This window comes from Idiotropiscis lumnitzeri, chromosome 14 (assembly GCF_059441095.1).
Source record: "Idiotropiscis lumnitzeri isolate Australia: NSW breed Sydney's pygmy pipehorse chromosome 14, RoL_Ilum_1.0, whole genome shotgun sequence".
NCBI classification, from domain to species: domain Eukaryota; kingdom Metazoa; phylum Chordata; class Actinopteri; order Syngnathiformes; family Syngnathidae; genus Idiotropiscis; species Idiotropiscis lumnitzeri.
The window spans coordinates 14,912,629-14,932,908 of record NC_142404.1 but is presented as its reverse complement, the minus strand read 5'-3'; the positions used below and the strand labels follow the sequence as shown (position 1 = coordinate 14,932,908).

Below are 20,280 nucleotides of genomic sequence, written 5' to 3'. Positions count from 1 at the left end.
TTTTGGTACCTGACACGTGGTCCATCATCAGTGAACAGCGGGTGAGAGTGTGGCAGTGGAGCGGGGCACATGAAACACAGACACTCACACCGCGATAAAATAGACGCATCTACGTGGATTTGTCACTCAAACAGCCCCGCTCGGACCTCTCGCCATAAATGTGCACAAAACACAGAACACGGCAGCCACAATGTCACACTTTTTGTTGCACTTCGGCACTGTGGGCGCTCATAACAAAGTTGAATTTCCAATATGGTTGGAGAGGTTGTTGTTGTCGAGCGGGTTGTTGTCATGTCCCCGCAGTGCCTGTAGTGGTGCTGTGAGGGAGTCTGCCGTAGATCTGACAAAATCCTTAGCAGCCTACCTACTGCTTAAAATTGGATCGAGCGCTTATTTTAAATCCATCCGAAAATCAAGTCGCGCCGAGCTCGATGAAGATCACTATTGTTAATCTATCTCGGGACATCAATGCACGGATAGCCTAGCGGGTCGTATTATACATTTCGGCCGTCTATCTGAAGCGAATACCGTACAACGGCCCGTAGCAGTTCAAGGTAAGCGAGACCTCGACCTCGATTTCTGGCTGCACCGTTTCGCGCCGCCTTTAGCCGGGGCGGCAACTACCACTCGAAACCGGTGCCCGTCGAAGCTAACAGGCCACTTCCTCTCGTTGTTTCTCTCGATATTAAAACATAAACATTATCAATTAAAACGCTGAGCAGGGTTTAAATATACATTTACAAGTTGCCTTAGATCTCATTACATAACGCTATCAACCACTATTACGAATTTTTTTAACGGAAGCTTACCGAGGATAGGCCTTAGCTTACGTGAAGCCCTTTTGTTTGAACGTGTTGGTTGTTAATGTGTTAATATGCATGGGAATAAAATGATACATTTTAATTATTTATGGTGTATATGTTCCACTCGTGGTTCAGATAAAAAAAATATATTGAATGAGAGACGTATCGTGTTGTCGCCATTAGAAGAGGTTTCCGTTTCCTGGTTAGCTACCGCCTACCAGTTCGTGTTTTTAGCTTCGTTAGCTAGCTAGCTAACGAATGTTTTGACTTTAATTAGCAGCCGAGAGTTAACAAAAAATATCATGGACCAAATAGTTAACTTGCTTGTGAATAAAGTCATATTTAGCCTTCATGTCTAGTTACGTGCACCGTTGAGGCAAATCACGTTTGAAAAATACTCATCGGAATACATGCTAATATTGACAAGCTAGCTCCGTCCGTCAGACAATTCTGTTGTTTATCGTTTTCAACCAACCAGAACGTTCTTAGTTGTTGGTATTTAGCTATCAATACGCTGATTTTTATTACCTTTATTTAAAACCCTGAATTTATGTGCTATGTACACGCTTCGGGTGTCAGAGCCACACTGGCGCCCGTATCAACGAGAACACCTTAAAAGTCAACGATAGCGGCTACTAAGGTAGATAGATGGGTTGCGCTTATTTTAAGTGACCTGTAGCATAACGTTTACACAAACCTGTGAATAATATTTCTTTAAACTGTGCACACGCCTGATAGTGTAAATACATCAATATACATGCGCGTGTGCTTTTTTTTGTCCATAAACGCGAATGTTGACGGACTTGAGTTCAAGTGACACTCGAACGATGAGTTGTTTTTTTTTAATACATAAACAACAACTCCAGAATGTACTTGCAGACGGGGTTATTTATAAATGGAAAGGTTTTTGCAGGATTGTTTTTAAAGGCATTTCCACAGTTATAATGTATTCATTATACAAGCATTTGGTAACTAAATTATAGTAATACTTTGGAGCTTTGGGCATTTACTTGATATCCAGCTAGCTCAAGGTCCATCTACTAGTTCACTCTAAGCAAAAGACTTACAAGAAAGACACTGTGCTTTTATTATTGCGTCCTAGTCATTCTACTAGGTTTGAATTGATGTTGTAGCGAAGACAAAGAATGTACTGCTACATTGACTAAGCTGGACATCAAGGATATCCAGGAAACGGCTTTTAATAAGTTTAAATGTATTGAAGCTCTGAAACATGCTGCAGACAGTAGACTATCTAACCTCCTTACAGTCGACTCAAGGAACAATCAATTGTCTTTGCTGTGAATATGCACGCAGGGTTACGTGTACATTTCAAAGTGTTAATAATGTCATTCTTGCTGTCCTCCCCCGACTTTATCCCATCAGCTGATGTTGTCAAGAACAAGAGTCACGTGATGTATGAAGGCAAACACATACATTTCTCAGAAGTGGACAATAAGCCCTTGTGCTCATACAGCCCAAAGCTCTGCAAGCAACGCAGACTCAATGGCTACGCTTTCTGCATACGGCACGTTCTGGAAGACAAGACCGCCCCCTTCAAGCAGTGCGAATATGTGGCTAAGTACAACAGCCAGCGGTGTACCAACCCCATCCCGAAGTCAGAAGATCGCAGGTGTGTAAATTCTAGTGCGCTGAACTTGGATTTTAATTATGCTGAAGGTTAGAGTACGGCTCTCCTAATTTGCGGGTACGTTAGACATTGGTGACTATCTGTGATATAGAGAGACCATTAAATAAAAAAAAAACTTCCATCACTATAAAATGCAGATTTCCTGCCTTGTGGTTAGGTTTACGATGTAATTGGGCCACTATAGATGAACACTGTAGTACGCATATGCACTGAAAGGAATCTGTTGTTCCAGGTATTGCAACAGCCACCTGCAAGTCCTCGGCTTCATCCCCAAGAAGGAACGCAAGAAAAAACACGATGCTTTGGAGGAAATGCGTTCACGGGCTCAGCTGGAGTCAGTGGCCCTCAACATAACGGTGCCCTCCTTACCTTTACCTTTAGCTTCCAACGGTCTAAACGAACTTCCACCGTCGCCACCCTGTACGCGCTTGCTCGCCCTTCCCGATGGGGAACTCCTGGATCCATTTGCCTTCTACGAGGACGACACAGACGGGGAGGAGATGGGTCCTCCTCGCAAAAGCAACGCCATCAAGAAGAAATTGCAGGGTCGGCTGGTGCTGAACCAGAAAATCTGCCAGGAGGCCGACCGTTTCCAGACACCGTCTGAGCACTTTAGTCCCTCCCCCGTTCCCCGTGTCCACCCATCGTCGCCTCTCAACACTCACCCCCCACGGCAGCAGTCAGGTCTTCTCCAGCCGCCGCCTCAGCAGGGTCTATTATGCAATCCAGCACCACCTCAGACGGTCAACTTCATGCCTCTTGGGATACCCGTTAATGCTTCAGCCAGTCCCGCGCAGCCACCGGGACCGTCGCTCTGCAGGAAAACACCTTTTGCTTCCAAACACATGTTGGTCATGCGACCCGCCTCCTACTCACCGTCAGCCCGTTGCCTGGCCAGGTTGCAGCATCTGGTGGAGCTCTGTGCAGAGAGACATCGGGAATATGGAGATCTCTTTCCTCATTTAGGTGCGCCGCACTGCTTTCTTTGTCACCAAATGTTAAGATGCGCAACAAGTTAGAGTTGGCGGAAATTCCAGGATGACTCTAAAATATACAATAACCTTTAAATGTCCTTCGTTTTTATCTTTGTCAATGAATTTCATACATGAGCTTTCAGGGTTTGTTTAAGATCTATTTATTTTGTTATTACATAGTTATACACATTAATCGAAGAAACACTGTAGTTCAAAAGATTAAAACATTTTAGCGAGATGGGACGCATTGGGCTTTTTCTGACAAATTTTCGTGCAGGCCTGGACTGGTCGGAGGACAGTGCTGATGACGACGACGATGATGAAGAAGTTGAAGCGGAGAGATGTGTTCCCGGCCTGAGCACTTGGAGACCGCAGAACGGGTCTGTAATGAAGCGTCAACATTGCCTAACTTCTCCTTTCGCGACGCCGACTGAGTGTCTCGTCCTGAAACAGGTTGGAGGATGACGCTGGCTCGTCGCGGCGAACGCGACTGCTGAGCCTTTGCTCGTACCTGCAGCAAAAGTACAAGCACATGTGCAGGCAGGAAAGGGCGAGTATCCGCCAGAAGAGGTACCGCTACGCCTTCCGCAAAGCCTTGGTGCACGCCGCCAGTAAGAACCCAGACTGCGCCGGGCAGCTCATCCAGGAATTACGTGGTTCCTCTCAAAGCCCTTCAAGGTAGTCCAAAAAAAAAAAAAAAACAACTCTTAAAAATATGATTTTCAACCAATTAAACTGATTTCTGTTCTGCTTGCTTAGTGCCGGATCAGAACTTCACCACAGCGGGGCACCTGCGAAACAGCAGAACACGGACGCCGGGACGTGCACGGGCAGCACAAAAGGCCAGGCCTGCGACAACAAAGCGCTGCCCTTCACCAAACACTGTTTTCAGCGTATCCTTTGAACGTTTAAAACCCAATTTAGCACAATCCCCAAAACGAGCGCAAAATTAATCAGTAAATCAGGTCCAGTTGCTGCAATCGAGTTGATCCCTCAGGTCAAAACTGCAATTTTATCCAGTTCAGCTGCACATCACATGCTGAAGTCTTCTCACCACAAGCTCTTTATCCTGGGGGCTTCTTTTTCTTCCTTAATTGTTCTCCGTAGACATTCTGTTGAATCGCTCCCAGCAGCTGTTCGCAAGCTGCACGGCCAAGTTTGCAGATGGTCAGCAGTGCTCCGTTCCTGTGTTCGATATCACGCATCAGACACCACTCTGTGAAGAGCATGCCAAAAAGATGGTGTGTTTGACGTTCAACGTCGTCTCCGCGGGTGGTGACGCCATTCTATTTAGCGTTTTGTCTACTGTACGCTCTTCTGCAGGATAACTTCCTACGCGGGGACTGCAATCGGCGAGTGCACCACCACCACCATCACCACCACCACCACCAGCAGCAGCAGCAGCAACACCAGCGTAAGCCGCGCAAAAAGACCAAACCTCCGGCACTCACCAAAAAACACAAGAAGAAGAGGAGAGTGCCGCGGCGGCCTCAGAAACCCATTCCTCCCGCGTTGCCTCAGGGGTACTTGGGAATTCCGGCTATGAACCTCGCTCTGTCCTCCCAAGCCAGCATCAGGTCTGCGTGAGCCGACAAGATGTCACTCGGCGTTCACGCGCAGATTTGTAACATTGTCATCGGTGTTTTGACAGGAGCCCTTCGACTCCCGAACTGAGTACAGATGAACTTCCTGACGACATCGCCAATGAAATGGAAGACATTCCAAATGACCTCGAGCTGAACCAGGAGGATTTTTCGGATGTTCTACCAAGACTACCTGACGATCTTCAGGATTTTGACTTGTTTGAAGGTGCCCTAACCAGTTCAAGTCTTAACGTAGATATGACATTTTAAACATTTTTTCCACTGTGAGAAACACAAAACACGAAGAGGAAATCATTTGCAGATTGTGTACTCAAGTTGTCCACAACTTGTTGTAGTACCAAAACTAACCTGTGGGGGTCAGCATGTTGCCACAAGACAACCAAACCAAAGAAAAGTAAAGAAGAAACATGTCATGCTGGAGTAGAAATTGCAATTGAAGAAGACAGGTTAACACTGTTAGCTTACCTGCTGACTTCCATCTGCATGGCGCTCTGTCACTTTCCACCAAAAGAGCGAACCTTAACTCCTCCTCCACGTACAAAGATCTTTGAACAACAAAGATGTCATACTCTCTCTTTTATATCGACACAAGGTGGTACAAATTTCTCATACAAATAGCTGTCATGATGCCATTCCACTTTGCTCTTTTTCTATTTGAGTTTTAACTCTTTTGTTAGTTTTCGTTAACTAAAATAATTTTGCTGTGCAGGCAAGAACGGGGAGTTGCTGCCCACCACGGAAGAAGCCGAGGAGCTGGTGCGTGCCCTCCAAGCCATGGGGTCTTACCCGGACTCCCTGGTGTGCCTGACCTCCATAGGAGACCTCGGCCCGTCAGAAGGCGTGGACCACCGAGCCATGACTGTCTTTCCCGGTGCGGTCCAGCCGGGGGGCATGGGGGACATCCTCCACAGTCGCCTCCCGACGGAGAACTTTCCCAGCCTGGAGTTGGAGGACAACATACTGCAGTCCACAGCGGGCCACTTTCCCCCCTCGCCGCCATCTCAGCCCACGGACCTGCCCCAGACGTCATCCGCCAACTCGATAGCCCCCCCGACCGGCCCCCTGCTCACTCAGGCCCCCGAGCGGACGTTTGCCCGCACGCGCCCCCCTCATATTCTTGCCAAGTCGGATGCGACGGCGACGTCATCCCCCCAAAGCGGCTGCTACAGCAGTGAGCATGTGGCGTCGCCGTACAGCGACCAAATCCCCTCGCCCCACGCCGGCCCTTTCCAGACAGATGCCCCCCTCCTGCTGGAACCCCCACGCTCATCATGGAACAATCTCCCCCTGCCCCTCGCCGACCCGGCGCAGTTCGGGAATCTAATGGCGTCGGAAAGTCATCTCATATCCACGTCGCTGTCCACCCCCCCGGCCGGCAGCCACTCGGTCAACTCGGTGACGCTGCAGCCTCTGGCCGCGCTTTCGGCCCTGCCTCAGAGCGGCCTGACGGGCTTGACCGCACCCCCGGGCCCCACTTCCTCATCCCCGCACGACCCCTTGACCTCCCTGCAGCCCAAGCAGCAGCTTCCGCAGTTCAGCGCGGCCTTCGGTCACCAATTGGCCTCGCACAGCGGCATCCCCAACGACCTGCAGCCCAGCCACAGCTCCACGGCACCACCCGCCGGCTTCTCCATCGTTAGTGCCACCACTGCAAGTGCCAACAGCGCCTCCACCCCTTTCACACAGAGTAACTGAGCGTAAGCGACGATGCAAAGCTGACATTTATGCGACGTCCTTCATATCAAGCTCAAGGTCCGTGTTGGATATCAAATCACTTTGAAAGTCTACTAGTTTTAACATCTAATTTTGAACTAAGAACTAGTAGTAGGCCCGTAGTTGTGCTACTAGTGAGGACAAAGAGCGTACATGGGCCTTAAGTTGGATATCCAGGAGATTGAATAAATGCTGGAACAGCTGCGAAGGAATAATTTGCTTTGCAGAGGCGGTAATGGCGCACACATTTGATCATCAACGCCGAGGGGTCTCATCAAAGACGCCGACAGTAGTACCTTGACTTACAAGTGCACCAATTTTTTTTCTAGTTTTCCACTTGATGGCAAGCCATTTTAACATAAATTCAAAATCCTTAATCCTTCTTCAGGCCCATGATACTAGTACACTCTCCGTCCCGACTAGTAAGATAATTCAGCGCACTAGTAGGATATTAAATAAAGGCTCATACGGCTTTATTCAAGCTGTCAGCAGCATTTATTTGATATCAAAACTCAGAGAACTGCATGCTATCTGTACTACAAGTCACACGAGGTAACAGTTATCTCGTAAGGACAAAGAGCGTACTAGTACATGGACTTTGCTGCCATCACTTGCAGGCGCCCCCCCCCGTCTCTTATCTCATTCACTGCAATTGACGAGTATACTTATGAATGATTTTTCAATGAGGGTGGGTGGCTGTTCCACTGTAATTGTAAAGCTTGGAAACAATTACTGACACATAACCACCAGTAGATGGCAGCAGTGGTTAACCCCGCCCCCCAACTACTAGTGCCAAGTTTGGCTTATTAATATGACTTTAAACTGGATCTCAATAATATTGAATTCATGCTCAAATGGCAGTAAATTGTGTCTACTAAAACACTCTTTGTCCTCGATAGTAAGATGCACTCGTTGAACAACTGTCTCAAAAATCTTTCCACCACCTGTGCCACTTTTGGTGTACTAACATGACCTTAAGATAGATGGGTCTATGTACTAGTATGCTGTTTGTCCGAGCACATTAGTTGAACGACATACTTTCTTGTAACATTTCTTTCCACTACAATCTTGTATTTGAAAAGCAAAGTTAGCAATGGGACATTGAATAAATGCACAAATGGTTTGCCACAGAACCATTTGAGCATTTATTCCTCGATATCCGTTTTGAGGTTAGACTAGTTGGTCAAAAGTGGCGCTAGTAGTGGTAAGACAGTTGTTTAACAAAGGGTGCTTTAGGGTTCTATTTGTGCGCTGATTTGGATTACAAGTGAGGCGCTAAAATGTAGTAGTACACGGATCTGGATAGTCAGATATCAAGTTACAAATTAAGCTAGTAAATCAAGGTACCGCCGGAACGTTTTCCCCTTTCATTCCTGAACAAGTCACTCGCGCCTTTTGCTCAGATGGCCGTCGCATCTTTTTCATTTCCCACCTGTTTCATACACTGCCCGTTTTAAAAATATATATATAAAAAGAACAAAAACAAACAAAAAAAAAACACGCTCCTGACTTATATAGACACGGTCACCCGAATACTTTTAAAGCTGTTTTTATATGGTGTGTTTGCTGTACATGTGCTCATTTATTGGTTGGCGGAGATTTCTCGCATAAATCTCGGACCTCACTCACTGTTGGTTGTGCGACCCGGTTCACAAAAGGTTACTAAATACTAAAGCAATAAACACATTGACGTCAATATTGGATCATCACACTGCAGGACGATATTTTAGTGGTTCTCTGTAGCTTCGCTTTGTGAGTCGAGTCCAGAGTGATGATGGTCGCAGTTATGCACGGACTTGATTGTCTACTTTCCAAGGTGCTGCCTGCTCCATTTGCTCTCTGCTGACTTTTAGTTCTCATTGAACTTTCATGGGTGTCCAGACTGTGGCTTGGGGGCTTTCTGGCTCGTCGGACATTTTTCAGCGGCCCGCAGCACAAATCTAATTTGATGTTAGCGTTAGATAACTGGCACTGGCAACCAGACCAGAAAATGGATATGTGGCTAGAACTTTTCAAATTATGCAAAGACAAACTATTAAACACTTAAAATAGGTTTCCATAACTTAACCAGTGCAATAAAGATAATTTTGTTTCAGCAGCAACTTAATTGCTCCACTTTCTACTCCAAAATTAAAATCCAAATTTTTGATTAAAATGACTAATTACTCGTTTTGGTTCTGAATATGGAAATGCAATCTGGCTTCTGTTCAAATTCAGTGGCGGATCTATTGTAGTGAGATTACAGGGCAATGACCCACCCCAAAATCTTGAGCATTTGCCTTATCAACTTCCGAAGTAATTATAAACTCTAAAATTGCCTGATGTTTATTTTTAACTCGAAAGAATTTCAAAGGGGCCCTGAGATGACAAATTTGGACACCGCTGAGTTACACGTACATCGGCATTGAAATTTCCCAATTGTCTGACACCAGGCAGGTGTATCACCATGCTATTAATTGTGTTTTGCGTTTAAGACGACTGTCAATTTTTAATTTTTTTTTCCGAATAATTTGGATTTTAAATGAAAGAAAATGACAGCAGGGTAACACGGCCCTTGAATGCATACGAGGTATTGTTGTGTATTGGATGTATAGCATAACGGGTTGTATCCTGGGGTTTGTCGGTGAATTATTGAGTAGCAAATGGGCAGAAATAGTTACGTGCGACGTTTTCAGTGGAACGTGTAGAGTGTAGAACAAGTCTCATGTTTTTAAAATGATCAAACGGGTTGTAAAGCTCTCTGGGCCGTCGGATGGATCGGTGTCTGTTTGCTGTGTATGTTGTCATGTTAAACTATTCTGCGGGAGAATATTTTTTAATAGCTATCAAAACCCCGGGAGCGATTGCAGATGTTAATTGCATATGAAAAGGTATCAAAACTGGAATATATTCAGCTCCCGTTCATTTAGTGGACGGCTGTCGTAGTTCAAAATGGATTTGCACAGAAGTGAAAGGATTTAGGCCTGCCGTGTTTGTCATTGCATGTCTGCTCTGACGTTTTTTTTTTTTTTAATTCCAATTTTCGCTTGCTCGTGAGCAACTTTTCATACTCATCGCCAGTTTCCAGCTGCGAGAAGGCCCAGTTCCCTCTCCTTTCCAAAGAGAACACACATCATAGTAGCTCCACCACATACGCCTGCAGTGTTAATACATTATGTGGGAAAAAATATCTATCTATATACTATATTTGGATTGTTTCTTTGCCAGCAAAATGAGGCAATACTGCTGTATCCACATTTAGCATGAGTAGTCGCTGCGCCCCACTCTCGACATGATGTAGAATAAAACGAACAGGGCTCGTAGGCACGTAACTTGCTTGTTTTAAGAGATGGCTGACAAATTCCATATCCATTGAATGTACTGTTTTATGGTTTTGAAAGCTAGGACGAGCGCAAATCTAGTCACCTTTTGTTAACGGTCCTTGTTTATTTGTCTAAGGTATTTTTTGTATACAAAAGGTTTACATTTTATGTCTATTTTTCTTGTGTACAAGTTATGTAATATGTGTACAAACACTGTATGTAATATCTGTATATAGTGTGACAAATTTGATCTTTTGTTTTTGGATGTATAAATAAAACTTGCTGTGAGGTATTTGCTGACACAAAGAAGTGTTGTTTTTATTTTCCTTCCAGAACTGTACTCGATCTAATTCATAGATCAGGCCTGTTAGTCTACTTAGTAGTCTAAAATTGCTAAATTAAATATTTTAAAAATTTTTGTTACCAAAATACTACACTGAACATATATCAACTTTGAGACCTGAGACATACTGTATATGTCTACATGCACACATAATTAATCCTAACTCTTACCAAGGCCAAATTTAAAATATGGTGAAAAGAAAATTTCAATCCGAACTAATTATAAATGAGGTCATCATTTCAAGGAATGACAAAAATGCAAAAGATCTGTGCTAGATTTTTATTTCTGTCATAATCATTTGACATCGTCCAATAAATCCGACAGCACTGTCTCGAATGAACAAACATGTCTATTGGAGTCATCACATAAAATGTACATTTGCTTTCCAGTGTTTACCGATTCTTTAGGACACATCACCAGATTTTACTAGCGCTATTAAATAATACTGCTCCTCTGGGTTATAAAAATAGTTTGAAAGAAGAATATAGTTGTGCTAAGACATTATTAATCCTGGCCGTCACACCATGCTTTATTGCCATAACACGCACAAAATGGGAAGCAAAATGACAATAAAAGCGGTGGAAGCGTGACCCAACATCTGTCGCCTCGTTAAGTACCACATTTTAGCAACCGAATAAAAATCAGACAAAGTGCAACACAAAAAAAATAAAAATAATACATGTGAAAATGAGTCAATTTTGCGTATGTCAAAGGTGCAAATCATAACTGAATTGGTTGAAATGAGTTGTCACATGGCACGTTTCACTGGAGCAGGAACATAAATTGCGAATCACATACCAGCAAGTCTAGTCAGTCAATTGTCAATATTTGAATTGTGAGGACTTAATTTTGTTGGTTCATTAACACTGACAGAAAAAAAAAAAAGACAGGTCCTATTTTAGTCCGATCATCCAGCAAAGCAACCTCGAGCATTTGAAAGACGTCCCTACTCTTCCCCAAACCTTCACATTGCGTTGTCTAAGGAGGATTCACGTCAAGCCAATAATCAACACGGATGGCGTCCCGCTTGACGTGTACTACAACGCATACGTTACGCGGACGGACCAACGGGTGTCATGCTGCCGTACTCTCCCACGCACTCAACCGCTGCTAGTTTATAGCTTCTAATCCGGGGGGGGGGGGTCCAAACTTTGAGAAGAAAATTGATACTAGAGAACTGAAGACATTTTTCAAATTTAAATTCTTAAACAGGCTAAAACAAATCAAGCAACAAGTGATTCCTTCAAAATATTTTTGACGTGATGTTCAAAAACCAAACGACTACTTATTCTTTTGCTTCTAAAACTGAATTTAAGAGAATTTTTGTAGTTTTTGTTTTTTGACAAACGCTCTAGTTTATTAAAAGGGCTGCTCTGTTTTTTTTTGTTTGTTTATTTAATAGCATTGGGTGAGTCAATTTGCTTTTAGTGTCAGCTTCTGGCAGCTAAAAAAAAAAATTACGACAGGTTTCAATTTGCCCCTCGGTTATTGTTATGACCCCCATCGAGCTGATTTCTTATTCACTGTACATATGACGTCAACTCAAATCTTTTCCACTGTCTCACATATACTGCGCGTCTTCTGCTACTTCCTGTGCGTTTTGGATGGCTACCCAAAAATCAAAGGCATTTCTTTAAACTCCAAGTGCAAACAGAGGAAGACGGTGCAACGATTCGCAAACTCGAGCACGCTGTACTCCGACGGGAGGTAACATTTCAAGTCAGTCACGCGGCAAAGGCAGGAAAACAACTTGAAGTGCATGAAAGAAGTATACGTACGCGTATTGCATCGTAGCCTACGAGAGAGGAGGTGTGGGGTGGGCGGGAATCAAGCCCATCCAAGTGGCCACATTACTAAACAGGATCTAGACATTTCCAAACACAATCCTCTGGTCCTCCTGTAAAAGTCATGCGGCGCCATTCCAAGTACAAGTGCACTTCTTTCCTACAAATCTAAGGTGGGGATTCTCACACTTTTTCAGCTCAGCATCAAGATGACAAATTTGGTGTATCGCAATAATTTTGAATATTGTAGGAAAAGGAAATGATTCTAGTTGTTGTTAAATGCACCTGAATAACACATAAAGTACATCAACTATTGAGCAAAACACACATGACAGCAATGTACTTGACCACATAGGAATCCCAAAGCCCTTCGTCAACAATGTATGACTGACAATCAATAATAATAAAAACATGACAGCATTTTTATATATCGTGACCCAAGCGTCCTTTTGGGGAATGATCCAGAATGATTGTTTGGCATTACCTGGTGTGAAATGACGGGCGTTGAAAGTACAAACGTAGAAGCCGCAAGTACGAGGCTTCATTGACGTGGACAAAACAAAGCGTGATATACGGTTCGTCAGAAGGCAATCTCACGTGTGGCCCTCCGACTCTCAAAATATTTACCTCCAAATCAAATATTATCTACAGTCTGCGTTTGGCCATTTGTACAACCACATTATTATTATTATTACCATTATTATTTTCTTCTTGTATCTGTAGAAATGTGCTTATTTACAAGTTTGTACAACCATCCTTTAGAGCTCATTTGACCTCCCAGAGGACCTTAAAAGCAGGATACCTGAGTTTTCAAAAGAACGCCTCACACACGCACACACACACGCGCACACGCACGCACACACATACCTCCAAAGTAAGAGCTCAAGAGAGACGGATGGCTTAAGTCCACTCCCCCGCCCTCGAGAGTGCCCTCTAGTGGTGTGCGTGTGCACTGGGAGGCTAATGAGAGACGGAGCGCAAATCCGCTGACGGCTTGCAAGTCTTCATCAATACTCCACGCCAAGGTGCTCAATTGTGCTTTTTTTCCCACCCCTTCTCAATGAGTGGCAGCAGTCTGAGGCACAGAAAACCTGACATGGAACACACAACAAGGGACATGTTTGTCACATGAACAAGAGCTTTCTTCAAAATTTGAAAATGCTTCACATATTGTGCTTGAATATGCAAATATTTATTCAATGTTCTCTTCCAATGTATATTTTTTTCCCCCCACAAAGAATCAATAGATTACGCCTTCACTACGACAAAATTCTCCTGAGCAACTATGTCATGTGACTAAATAAGGATTGTGATGTGTGTGTCCGTTACCTCTGAAGTCTCTGCAGTAGTTCGGCCACCAGCGAGTCACACACGCCCGGATGGACGTCTTCGGCCACTAAAATGGCCTCCTGCAGCGCCTCGGCAGCCTCCGGCTTGCCATTGCTGGTCTCTCCTTTCGCTTTCAACTGCAATCGCAGCAACGTATTAGTCCAGCACGAGACTTTTATGCTTTGGTTTCAAATGGCTCGAATTGGCTCGAATTACCTCCGAGAACAACGGAGAGAAGATGGATGATAAGCTCTGTGACATAGGCCTCTTTGGACTCTCCAGCTCTTGCAAAGCCTAAAAATCATCCGCTCGTCAAAAGTCATCGTCATTGGTGTGGTGACAGTTGGAAACTTTCGATAGGAATTATCAGGAGGAAGAAATAAAAAATGAAAAACAAAATAGAGTAAAATGATTCTTAGTCTTGACTGGGAACTTCTTGAACTGTCCCACCTTTTGCAATTGTTGATCTTACCGGTTTAATTTCCAAGTCAGCCGGCTGCACGGCCCCGTTCTGCACCTTCTTCAGGTCCTTCTCCCTGATGGTGTTGAAGATCCAGTCGTCATTGGCGGCGGCGTCGCCTCCGGACGCTTGTCCTTGCGTCTCCCTGCAACGACACAGCCGCTCAGTTCGGCCTCCTCGCCCTCGTTGGGCGGCGGCCAACTTACTCGTCCGACCCCTCGGAGCTGGACTCGTCTCGCGACTGCTCTGCTTTCCACCTCTTGTACCTGTCGATCAACTCTGTCAGATAGGACGTCTTTTTGGCGTGCCGTACAATCAGCTTGTGCTTCAGCAGCTCTTTGGCGGTTGGCCTCTACGAAAATATGAAGCGCACGAAAAGAAAATGAGGAGAGAATATCACGCGCGTCAAACGTGCCGTCAACTTACAAAGCTCGGCTCTTTATTCAAACAGGCTTCCACAAATTCTTTCAGTGGTTTACTATAGTTTCCCTCCAGCGTGGGCGGATTGTTCTTTGGGATGAGGAACAAGACCTTCATGGGATGGAGCTCCGAGTGGGGCGGCTCTCCTTTCGCAAGTTCGATCGCCGTTATTCCCAGCGACCAAATGTCAGCCTGCACAGAGGAGACGCGACAAGAAAAACGAGTGGCGTTAAAGGATGACGGATTGACATGAAAGGAAGGCAAACGCGGGTTTATTTGAGGACGCGCGTACTGTCTGAGATGACGAAGGATGCCGACTCATAGACGCAAATCAAAAAATAGGGCCATTTAGAAAACGCAAAAGAATTAAAAAAAAAAAAAAATTCTTTTTGATTTAAATCATGCGCATGATTTTGTTGTCTCTTTTGTTTTGCTGCTAACAGGAAGAACATGTTCTCTTTTAAGATGGCAATAATAAATTCAATCACCCACGACATTTGCATAGAAAAATAAAAGTGCCAAAATTAAATGAATTAAATGTAGCGGTGAATAATTAATCATCCATCCATCCACTTTTCGGCACGGCTTACCCTCAATTATCATTAATTATAGAAGTGGAACCTCAAAGACGCGCGATGCGTGGATAATGGACGTCAACTGCACCTTGACTTGTGAATTGAATACCGTGACCGCGGTCAAATGGCATCTTGTATGTCAAATCGATATTCCTCTTTGAAATGTTATGAAAGCATTCCAGATAATAATTCTGACCTTTGAATCGTACGCTGACTGTTTTATGACTTCAGGCGCCATCCAGAAGGGAGTACCCACAAAGGTGTTCCTCTTTATCTGCGTGTCCGTCAGCTGGCCCGCCACGCCAAAGTCTGCCAGTTTGACGTCACCTTGTTCCGACAGCAACACATTGGCAGCTGAAAATGTCACACAAAGACGTGATTTGCCACAAGAGAGGACGTTTTAATGTTGAGCGCGTTCTCCTCAACCTTTTTGACCACGTCTGCGTTTTAACAAAAGCACGTTTGCCGTCCATTTGTACAGTCGACACAAAAGTAGAATGTTTGAATTCGTCGCCTACCTTTGATATCTCGGTGAATTTTCTTTTCAGAGTGCAGATATTCGAGCCCCTTCAGGATTTCTCTCAAAATGGTGGCAATCTGCGTCTCGTCCAGGGAGCCCGGTTCCAACTACAAGACGCATTGATTGGTTGGTGAGACTCCGCCCCAATTACTTAACACTTGTAAAAACGAATTGAACGATGGATGGTGTCAACTTACCAAATCGAGGGCAGACCCTCCGCCCAGATATTCCATAATAATCCATAATTTTGTTCCCTGAAAAATAAAAGAAGTGCTCACAAGCAGTCGAACTGCTTTTTTTTTTTTTCCATACATAAAACATACGGAGATTTACAGACGCATATTGTAGGATTCTGCCAATAGGAGTTCTGCAAACTTTTATGAGAGCCGTGTTGTTTATAGTTTAAGGACAGGGCATGTGTTGTTTCATTTTCATGACTGGTCATGTACCACTTGATTTTCCTGCGAAAAAGTAGGGCAAAGGCCCCGACAATGACAAAGCACCACTTATCTTATCTTACATTATGAAGAAAACTTGACTTCTCTAAATTTGAATCGGGTATTTTGACAAAAGGATCTCGAGCCGCATTTAAAACCAACCACAATCTAACAAGGAGAATCGTGTAATCATAAGCGCACTATGACACCGGTCACTCAATCAAACCAAACGCTTCCAAATCGACCGAAGATCTCTCCAGCAACGGTGTTTTCCACCAATAACATTTGTGCATCGCAATACACCACAAAAAAAATTGACCTCCATCACACTGCTCCGTCCAAAAAGCCACAATTCGCCCCTTCAGCCAGAGGAATAATTGACATAATGGCCTGCCGTTACTCTGCGCGCTCCCCTTAAGTACCGTACCAAATGCTATTAGAGGCACTGCAAGCATAATCACACAATGTGAGAATGTAACATAACAAGAACAAATATTTACAACTCACAACTGACCCTTTGTAGTCAGTGCAGCGACGAGAGATGCCCAAAAATACCAAACATTTTTTTTTTTGCAACGGAAAGCCACGAAAATGCGTTCAACTTTATCTGACGCCCACGTTGGTTCGCTCTACCGATGCGCGCGTGGTCGACGGCTTGAATTACTGAAGGACGTGCCCGCTAAACCAAACTGACTGCAATATTTATGAGACATTACGAACAGGATGTTCCCGCGTGAGCTCACCTTGAGATAGGATCCAAAGTACTTGGTGATAAAAGGACTGTCGCACTGGCTGAGGACTGTGATTTCCTGTTGGATGTCCTCAATCTCGTCCTCCGCTTCTTCCAGGTCAATTATTTTAATGGCCACCACCTTCTGAGTGCGATTGTCGATGCCTTTAAACACCTCGCCAAAGGAACCTTTGCCTATCCGCTCCAGCTTAGTGAAAAGCTCCTCTGGATCGGCTTTCAGGTTCTGAAGGGCGGGAAAAATGACGTGTGAGAACATGACATCAAATTCAAACCTTCACTTGAAAATCGACCTTCTTATGACCTATCGCTGTTTTATGTTTAAGATGGCACGGTCGCGTAATATATTTGAAAATCAGTGTAACACAAACATAATTTAGTATGTCAGTGGGTGCGGGACTTATTGACTCAACTAAATGGCTTATTTCCTCGTAGAGTGCCAGAGTGGAAGAGTGGTCCTGAAATGGGACGCTGCCATTTCCTTTCGGACTTCACAATCATTGAACCAAAAGATTCCCGGTTCGGCAGCCCAACATTTTATTACTTTTTTTTTAACCGAAATATGCACTCATGTTCGACGCCTGCCCGCGACTCAACCGAGCAGGTAACGCATCCATATGACGGTAATGTGTTAGCTCACAAAGCTAATTCCTCATGAGCGTCCATCCCAGGAGGACAGTTTCCTGTAAAAGAGCTAATGCACGGTAGCGAATGAGAGTTGTTGCTCTCGTTAACAAGTGCAGTTGGGGTGCGGCGCGGGCGCGGGTGCGGTCTACTCAAGTCGATCGCAAAGGGACTTGACAACAAAGAGGTTGGTCGGCGCGGAATAATGCGCCGCAGCAAGAACTATCCAAACATTGGTGCGCTCGGTCATCCAGGTGAAAACAATGTTGAGCTCGTCCTCGGCAAAAACAACAAGTGTGCTGTGGGAGCAGAGCGCGCACGGTGGGAATGTACTCACCATAGTCGCCGTCAGCACGTTTACGGCCACTGACTAAAGCTTTGTTAGATGCTCTCCTGCGTGCGCCGCAAACACACCACGCTATGTCATCCAAAGGCCACACCCTCACCACCAACTGCCAGCCGCTCGCCACATTATGATCCCACTGCAACAAAACCTGTGGCGGCGGGGTCACATTTTCCAAAACTCCTCGTGATGTGTTGGCATGTGAACTTGCTAAGCTGTCGTCATTCAGAGAGGACACATATCGGCGTTTGCAGTCATTGGATCAATAATCAATTAGTCGACGCGCATATTTTATCCATGACAATTAACGGAGGGGAAGCAAATAGCACCGTAAAGTCAGTGACGGGACTTTCCAAGAACAGAAATCTTTCCACTTCATGTCTACCGCCTTTTTATATGTCAGCGTCTGGGGGTGCATGGCGTACCGCTACTAAGAAAGTGCTGCGATACCTCGCCATGAAAAACAAAGTCTGGTAGGCCTGATAAGGACTCACTTCACATCGGTGCGGTCCTCAGCAAAGTTCTGAACTGTTGTTATGAACGGTCCAAACAATAAATCAAGGAGGTTGGTTTCACACCACTGTTTTTTGACAAAAAGATTTTCTTAGGTGAGAAGAAACGTTTCTCTATGAAGCAAGTTTCTTAGCAGAGTTGAATGTTTTGAGATTTTTTTATGCATTATACGTTTTTAATTAATTGGTAAATGCCAATCAGCCGGGCCCTGGTGTTAAAAGTATTTTTTAATTTGACAGCTCTTTTATTTTTTATTATTTATATTTGCACTGGAGAAGGCAATCGCTACAATCTCGTATGCTGGGTATAATGACAATAAAGGGCGTTCTGATTCTGATTACGAATGACAAAAACCACATTACACAGAGACACGTCATTTTCCACTTAAATGTTGTCAGAGGACCGACCAACAGTTTGATGGATTGTCTGCTTATGATGACACATTTTTAAAGTTGCATGAATCAAGCTCATCAATATTTTACTTAAAATCTCACCTATAGAGATCATCGTGGTTTTGCATTTGAACATGTTATTTTCCCACTTTATTTTATTTCTTATGAGGAAGAATGATTCAGAGTTAACAGAATTTGGTCAACCTGTGAGGTAATACCAAAAGCACCACTATTTAGAAATGACCTTATGGCAACAAGAAGTCATTTTACCTTTACTGTCACAATATAAATAAGAGTAAAAATAGCTAAAACTTTATTTTCTTTGTGTCGATTGTCAGAATGTTGAGATGGCAACTTGCAAAAACTTTATTGCGCCAAGTGCGCTAAATTTTCTTCTTGTTTTCCGCAAATGCTCAAACATGACTTGCACCACTATGTTGAGGGTATTGCTATTCAAGATAAGAGCTTCTAATCTTTTCCCCTCAAACCTTATTGCTCTCGTCCTGACTTCGACATCCAAAAAGAAATTGTGTAAACGCCATAATTAGAAATTCTGATGAAATGACATGACACTCTTTGGGTCAAATTGAGTCTTAAGCCCAACACAGCTAAGAGTATACAGGACTGTAGAGGTTTTAATATAGTTGCAGGTCAGTAGTGACACTGGAGAGGAACAAGAAATGGAAAATTCACTTAACTAATGTTTTACTGTTCGGTGCATGGAGTTTACCTGAATCCCCGGAAGCCCACTTTGTATCGGGGAGTGAGCCATGGCGTCAGGTCGGCTAAGAGGACGGCTTTCCCACCTCGTTTTACAGCTTTCCTCTTCGGTGATGTGGTCGCTTTACCGACCCTTGTTTTTGGACGACGCGGTCCGCACTGCAGTCCCAGCGAGGCTGGTCACAGCGTCTGAAGAAAAAGTTGTTTGGTTTACAAGCGACGGCTCGAGTTGTGTCGCCTTGTACTTCGAACCGCGTCCCCCCTTGCCTTCCGCAGTTAGCAAACGCTCGCGACGCTAAGCTACTTCAACTGCTAGTTGGCAAACAGTGACAGTTTGCTTTCAAGTCTATCTCAGAGGTGCTGCGCGAGCTGTCGAAATATGCGCCAAATCATCCCGTTATCAAAGCGGAGTTCCGCCCACGAAATATTCCCAAATGGTTTCCGAACACGCACTGTTATGTTATGTATCGTTTGTTGCTCTCAACACTTCTCGAGCTCTCACGGCGCCATCTTTGTTAATATCATTTTCATTTTGTGGGCTCAGCCAATCGGAACGAAGAATAATGCGGAGTGCGGGTGACGTCAGCGTAGGTCATTCGCGTCACAGAAGAACTCAAATCGTGACAAAAGTTCATTTTAGTGGCATTTGGGAGAAACCGTTTCAACATTAATTCGTTATCCTGCTACTATACTTGTACGCTTTTTGTCCTCAATAGTAATACAGTTCAGTGCTCTAATGGAACGACTGTCTTACATGGGGAAGAAACGAATAACAATAAATTCTGTTACTGTACTTGAGTGGATTTTTCAGATTATCTGTGCATTTCTTGAGGTTCTTTATAATTATTTTTATTTATTTATTTATTATTATTTTTTTTTATACAAAATTTACTTTTACTTCCTACGTTTCAAAACATTTGTTTTGTCTCACAATGGAAGCCAATTTCCACTAGTACAAAAATACAAATTAAAAATGTGCTAACAACATAAGAGTTGCAATGTATACAGCAACAGCAATCAAGTCCTAA

The 20,280-nt window shown here is 44.1% G+C and overlaps 2 protein-coding genes across 2 annotated transcripts; one reads left to right on the top strand and one right to left on the bottom strand.

The window, feature by feature from the left end:
• The first annotated feature begins 270 nt into the window (after positions 1-270).
• On the top strand, positions 271-7,365 carry ino80da (INO80 complex subunit Da). Its single transcript, XM_088315862.1, has 10 exons — positions 271-554; positions 2,187-2,433; positions 2,684-3,417; positions 3,703-3,805; positions 3,879-4,103; positions 4,185-4,318; positions 4,533-4,666; positions 4,749-5,002; positions 5,077-5,234; positions 5,739-7,365. The coding sequence occupies exons 2-10, from the start codon at positions 2,216-2,218 to the stop codon at positions 6,722-6,724; spliced, it is 2,946 nt and encodes a 981-aa protein (XP_088171988.1). The 5' UTR covers positions 271-554; positions 2,187-2,215; the 3' UTR covers positions 6,725-7,365.
• Positions 7,366-10,651: 3,286 nt separating this feature from the next.
• LOC148323629 (serine/threonine-protein kinase 24-like) lies at positions 10,652-19,769 on the bottom strand. Its single transcript, XM_088315865.1, has 11 exons — positions 19,263-19,769; positions 16,656-16,886; positions 15,673-15,729; positions 15,474-15,582; positions 15,152-15,309; positions 14,387-14,572; positions 14,167-14,312; positions 13,973-14,105; positions 13,717-13,794; positions 13,501-13,637; positions 10,652-13,262 (listed from the first exon to the last, which is right to left on the bottom strand). The coding sequence occupies exons 1-11, from the start codon at positions 19,302-19,304 to the stop codon at positions 13,229-13,231; spliced, it is 1,311 nt and encodes a 436-aa protein (XP_088171991.1). The 5' UTR covers positions 19,305-19,769; the 3' UTR covers positions 10,652-13,228.
• Positions 19,770-20,280: the final 511 nt, after the last annotated feature.

Excerpts from the sequence above, each read along its gene's own strand:
- ino80da (XM_088315862.1), top strand. The coding sequence starts at position 2,216 with ATGTATGAAGGCAAACACATACATTTCTCAGAAGTGGACAATAAGCCC. Across the intron at positions 3,418-3,702 it reads AGATCTCTTTCCTCATTTAG|GCCTGGACTGGTCGGAGGAC; the intron begins GTGCGCCGCACT and ends ATTTTCGTGCAG. Across the intron at positions 5,003-5,076 it reads TCCTCCCAAGCCAGCATCAG|GAGCCCTTCGACTCCCGAAC; the intron begins GTCTGCGTGAGC and ends GTGTTTTGACAG.
- LOC148323629 (XM_088315865.1), bottom strand. The coding sequence starts at position 19,304 with ATGGCTCACTCCCCGATACAAAGTGGGCTTCCGGGGATTCAG. Across the intron at positions 13,638-13,716 it reads TCTCTCCGTTGTTCTCGGAG|TTGAAAGCGAAAGGAGAGAC; the intron begins GTAATTCGAGCC and ends CTGCGATTGCAG. Across the intron at positions 13,263-13,500 it reads CTACTGCAGAGACTTCAGAG|GTTTTCTGTGCCTCAGACTG; the intron begins GTAACGGACACA and ends GTTCCATGTCAG.